This window comes from Mangifera indica, chromosome 17 (assembly GCF_011075055.1).
Source record: "Mangifera indica cultivar Alphonso chromosome 17, CATAS_Mindica_2.1, whole genome shotgun sequence".
NCBI classification, from domain to species: Eukaryota; Viridiplantae; Streptophyta; class Magnoliopsida; order Sapindales; family Anacardiaceae; genus Mangifera; species Mangifera indica.
Window position 1 is genome coordinate 3,424,497 of NC_058153.1, and position 6,000 is coordinate 3,430,496.

At 28.9% G+C, this 6,000-nt stretch overlaps 1 protein-coding gene across 1 annotated transcript; it reads right to left on the minus strand.

Moving 5' to 3' along the window:
* Nucleotides 1-935: 935 nt before the first annotated feature.
* LOC123200951 (inositol oxygenase 2-like) lies at nt 936-3,171 on the minus strand. Its single transcript, XM_044616373.1, has 11 exons — nt 3,018-3,171; nt 2,759-2,894; nt 2,592-2,673; nt 2,298-2,502; nt 2,142-2,201; nt 2,009-2,061; nt 1,794-1,916; nt 1,603-1,672; nt 1,428-1,506; nt 1,266-1,347; nt 936-1,179 (listed from the first exon to the last, which is right to left on the minus strand). The coding sequence occupies exons 1-11, from the start codon at nt 3,046-3,048 to the stop codon at nt 1,153-1,155; spliced, it is 948 nt and encodes a 315-aa protein (XP_044472308.1). The 5' UTR covers nt 3,049-3,171; the 3' UTR covers nt 936-1,152.
* Between the last annotated feature and the right edge of the window lie 2,829 nt (nt 3,172-6,000).

A 6,000-nucleotide genomic window follows, 5' to 3' on the forward strand; every position in this document is an offset into this window, starting at 1 on the left:
AATATTAAAATTTAAAAAAAAAATTGAACTTTCAAATTTAAAATCAAACTTAAAATTTGAAAGTTTTAAATCCTGTAACTACAATCAAACTTCTTCCAATTATCTCTCAAGTTAATTGTTTTATTAAAATTTGAAGTCAATAATTTATAATAAATCAAATCTATTAAAATTAAAATTCTCAAGTTAATTCATAATGAATTTTATTAAAATTAAAATTTGAATTATCCTCGGCACCATCATCGCATTATCCGTCTCCTCGATGTCTCTTTCATCTCACAATTTGTCTCTCTAACGTCTCTTTCGTAGAGCAATTCATCTCCCCGACGTTTGGAGGGAGAGGGAGTGCCAGTGAGAGAGAGAGTACTGGGAGAAAGAGATTGACAGAGATGGAAATGATGACAAAGAAGCTCGTAAAAAAAAACCTAGAAAAAAATTCCACACCCTAGGGGGGAATGGCAAATTTTCAAACCTTGGGTGGGGGGAGAAATGTTAGTTTTTAAACCTATAGGGGAGAAATGTGAAAAAATTTAATTTTTAATATGTTTAGTTAAATGACCATTTTACCCTTAATTTCAATAGTAAATTTAAACTGATGGATGGATATTTGAGTTTTTGAAAGTTAACCAATAGGAATCTGTCTTTTTACTAAACCTTGGGTGGAAAATAGTGTTTTGGCCCTTATGTTAAATATGTTTAAAACACTTGAAATAATTATATAATATTACAAAGTTTTAATTCTATCATTCGTTCAATATAATAACTTATATTGAAATTAGTTTATTGGGTAATCATACTGTTTAATCACTAAAATAACTAGTTTACTATTATAGAGATATATTATAATGTTTCATCGCATGTAATTTTCAAACCTTAAGTATTGTTAAACCAAGTTCGAGATAACAAGTGACATCATCTCTAAAAATGAACTAGTAAAATAATCGATTCAACAATCAATTCTTAGTATATTTAACAAACCGAAACAACACTGCAAAATTCTTAATCATGAAGGAAAGGAACAAGTAGTACACAACTCACAAAATAATTAACCCCGCAAACTCCTTCTGTTATTTTACAAGATAGAAATTTCAGATTACTCTTAAAATCTAAAAGATAATGAAAATCACAAGGCTGCATCCAAATCCTGACTGCTTCTCACCATCTCAGCTTGGCAGGGAAATACTGCGACAAATTTACATTTCAAGTTAAATAGAAATATTGATTGATGAAAACCACAAAGTGACATAAGAAATTATGAGCAAACTCACTTTCTCAATGAGGGAAAGATAGTATGGCTTTACTGCTTCAACATCAACAAGAACTTTGCTCTTACTGTACAAATCATATTTGCTGCAAATTTACAAACACATGAGTTAGGTTCATCAAATGGGTATTGAACTGAATGGATGATAGAAGATGATCATACTTACTTGAAAATTTGGAGCCACTTGAGATTTTCCTTGTCCTCGTCGTTCATGAGATGGGTGTATGCACCCTCCTTGTGCAAGGCTGAAATTTAAAAAAAAAAAAAAAATTCTATTCAGTTTGAAAAACCTGAAAATAAACAAATGCAAGTATAAGAAGAATCAAATAACTGATGCTTACGGTAAAAGGAGTGATATCGGATGATAAACAGTCCTGCAGAAGGGAGAGTTGTTCCATTCTCCTTGGCCACCTATGTATCATACAAAATCTTCTTATCAAAATCCCTATCTAAATTCAATAAAACTATACGTACTAATCTGAATTTGACATGTACAAGATTAGTAGGAAGATTTGAATATATATATATATACCATGTACATGTAATCATCGTGGCCCCATGAGATCATAACGTTGTCTAATCCACATCCCTCAGAGTAAATTCCATTCTTGGTTTGATAGGTTGGGTTGTCATAATCTGGGTTTCCCTTGAAATACTGCACAAATATTTACAATTTTCCATCAGAAGATATATTTTAATATTTCACCATTAGTTTATTGAGTTTAAGTTGAAGAAGTAACTGAATACCGTGTGGTGAACATTGGCTTCGTCAAAAGCGCATCCAAGAGGGAAAGTATCTCCTACGAGACATTTAAATAAGCTCAAAATAACTGGGAAATTATAAAGCTGATATATTAGGGGGTTAGAATTTAGTACTTACCAACAACAGCCCATTGAGGAAGCTTCCCAAATTCAGGAAGAGTAAGAACCTTTCCTAGATCTGAAATAACACATGATTCAATTCATCAATAACTTAACTTTTAATCCCACTTAGAAGAACAAAATTTTAAAAAAAATGAAATTTTTTTTCATATACCATGAATGAGAGCGGTCAAGTGCAACCAATCTTCATCAGGATAATCCTTTCTAATGGCTTCAGCAGATTGCAACAAGTGCTGAATTTGAGGTTCATCCAAATCAGGATCACTTTCATCCACTACTTCATTCAAGAGTTCACAGCATTCCCAGATGCTCATCTCAGCTTTGTCCAATTTCTCATAATCTTCCCTCATTCTCTTAACCTATTTTTACATCAAACAAGATAAGAATATGTTTATTTATATCATCAGGCCCCTTGTTAAGATAATGGAGTGTATGTATATATGCTTACGAAGTCATATGTTTGGTTAATGTGCTGCAACCGATAGAATTCTTCGACAGTCTTTTGCCGTTCACTTTCTGCATTATAATCCCTACAAGGCGTTTCCATTATCCTATGTCAGATTTCTTCAATGCAAACCAAAAAGAAAATAGGATATGGAAAAAAGAATTTAGAACCTGAAAGTTTGGCCAAAAGAATTTATCTCTGGCGCAACAAAGCCTTCACTCGTCAAAGTTTTTGGCAACGCGAATTCGCCATCTAATATCAACTCATCCGTGCCGTTCTCCAGATCCTTCTCCTCAACTTGTGAAACTGGAATCAATAAAACGAAAACGAACATAAACACAAAAGTGCTGGTGATTTCGAAGAGCAAGAACTGGCTAAGAAAACCAGAAGAAAAAGACAAGAAAAGCTTGAAAAGAAAGAAAACAATACCGACGGCAGGCTGCTCAATGAGGATCGTCATCTTCGCCGGACGAGGAAAAACGCTTTTAAATGACTACACAAAACGAAATATACAAGCGGCTGTGGTGAATGATTGTGAGTGATAGAGACCATTTATAGTAATCCAAAAAGTCCTTCCTTGGAATTTGGAATGTTTCAAGTCCTTGAGTATCGAAAAGGGAAAATCTTATAAGTCCTTCAACGAAAATCTTAGTTTTTGTAATGAAGATAATAATGGTAAAATTATCACTAAATCTATTTGATTTAATACGAATTAAATTTCTAGATTATTTGGATAATAACTAATTATTCCATCAAAATAATACAGCCAATCAAAAACTAGTATAAGTGGAGTCGGAGCTGAGTCAGCTTTACGTGGCTGTCACATCTTATTAAAAATAAAATTTGAAGTCACTGACGCAGCATCTACTCATCTCCAACCAACCAATGGTTGACTTTCTTGATGTCTGCCATAGATTAAATCATTACACATCCCTGGTTAATCAGGAGAAAAGGACGATGCACATGGTGCCACGTCATCAAATACACATGTTATTGCAATATTTTAAAAAACAGACCGATAACCAAATAAGAGGTATTATTAGTTTATAGTTTATAGTTTGATCGATTTAATTAAATAGTTAAATTGGTTTTTAAACTATAAAATGTTTCTTAAATACTATTAATTATTTATCATATTTTTTAAATATAAATAATATATATTTAAACAGAATAATTTAATAACACTTATCTAACTTTTTTTTATTAAAAACATCTGTATAAATAATTAATTTATTTTAATCCACCAAAATTAATTTAATTTAATCATTTTTTAATTAATTTTTATTTATTTTCAATAACTCTTCTCTCTAAATTTAATATTTATTTATTTTTAATTACAACTATTTAACTTTCAATCACGTAGTGAGTCTTACTATTTTAACATTATCTATTATCATTTTGATTTTTTTTTTACAAATATATATATATAAAGATAAAATTCGATCGTTTAAGTGAATTGAATCGATTGAACAGATCAATATGATCTAATTTTAATAACACTGTATTATTGTAATTCTATTTTTAACCATAAATCCTTATAAATTGGATTATATTAATCATATTAAATAAAATAAATTTCGAATTAAATAATTAATTTTATAATTATTTAATCAAATAAATTATAAATTTAAATTTGATACGTCACAGAAAAAAATATTTAAATTCATAATTTTTTATATATAAAATTTTTGTTTGCCGTTCAAATTTCCACTGGCAGATAAAAATATAAATTAAAGGCGTGTTATTGGAAGTTGCTGGTGTGAGAGGGAGCCAGAGGAGATATTTGTTAGTTTATTGCATGTTGGCTATTGTATATTAGAACCGACGACACATCGGTCGCTGAAGTGACAGGGTGCGCATTTACATATTTGTCCAATCAGACACGTTTTTTTTTTTTTTCTTCTTTTCTTTTTAATGTGAAATTATATACAAGTACAAGTTGATGATTGAGACAATGGTTAATGAACAGCAGGACACATCAATAGCATGTGCATGTATGTGATACAGGCTAAACGGCTTAACCTTTCTCAAATTTTCACTCCATTTTTTTTTTTTTTAATCTCGTATGTTCACAAACCAATGGTTAAAATTAATAAAATTTTATTAGTTTTGAAATTTTTTATTTTTTAATTTTAAAAATTAATACTTTTATTTATTTAAAAATTTAAAAAACTATATTTCTCTTGTTAGGATTTGTAATTTTTTCTTTGTTTCTTTGACAATGAAAACAAGATAAAACCCTATTCAGCCCATCCCTTTTATTTGTTATTGACAATCATAATTGAAGAAAGAAAAAAAGATGACGAATCAAAGGAAAACCAAACACATATACAAACCATCGATTGAACAATCGATCACGATTTAGTCATGATTCAATCCACCTCTGAATCTGACCTAATAGTGGTCAATTCATTCATCAATGGTCTTTATGGATGTATACAATCCTTCTATCAATTTGTCATATTTTTGTCTTTCTTCGATCAAACTCGACAACAACAAATAAAGAAGATGGGCTAAAGAGAGTCTTAACTGACGCCGATAGTAAAAGAAACAAGGTAAAAAATTACAAACCTAAGCAGGGAGAAATATAACTTTTTAAACTTTTAAGTGAAAAAAATTATTAGTTTTTTACGATTTTGAAAGAAAAATAAGATAAAATTTTAATTTTTTTAATATTATTAATTAATAATAATTTTACTCTTCAAACTAATAGGTTTTGTTAACTTTATAATATAAGATAAATTTCTTATCTCATTCTATAATATGTGTAACGCAGAGATTTAAGACTAAACAGAATGTGCAATATTATTTTCGTAACTAAGCAAATATAAGATATGATAAAATTTAAAATGTGGTCTAGAACAAGAACAAAAAGTGATGTAATTTCAAAAATTATTACTTATTTTGTATATTTTTTAGAAATGGACTGCAAGTTGATTTTGTTGAGATATTTCTGAAGTAAAATTGGGTTGACAAACCGGCCGTACAGATAATTTTATGCATAAATAATTATATGTCATTATATAATTATATATACATAAATAATAATATATTATCATATAATTAAGATATTATTTTATTTCTAATTTAAAACTAATCAATCACATAATGATGTATTATTATTTATACGTAAAATTATATATATTATTTATACATATAATTTTATTAATAGTATTATAGTTGTCCAAAACATTTTCAAAAATTATATTTATGGGTATCCAAAACACCTTCCAAAATAGCATATTATAGTTATACAAAACACATTCAAAATAGTTTACTAGATCCAAGGCACCTTCTATCATTTGAAAAATAGAAGAAAAAAAAATCATTGTGAGTAAAACCCAATGTAGTTCATATTTAGTGAGGTTTGAGGGCTTTCTATGTCATCTCATTTTATGGCTCAAGGTATTTC

Bases quoted from the DNA above. Each gene is read 5' to 3' on its own strand.
- LOC123200951 (XM_044616373.1), bottom strand. From the start codon at position 3,048: ATGACGATCCTCATTGAGCAGCCTGCCGTCG. The intron at 2,674-2,758 runs GTTCTAAATTCT...AACGCCTTGTAG, and splicing joins TCTTTTGGCCAAACTTTCAG to GGATTATAATGCAGAAAGTG. The intron at 1,180-1,265 runs GTGAGTTTGCTC...AATTTGTCGCAG, and splicing joins ATCTTTCCCTCATTGAGAAA to TATTTCCCTGCCAAGCTGAG.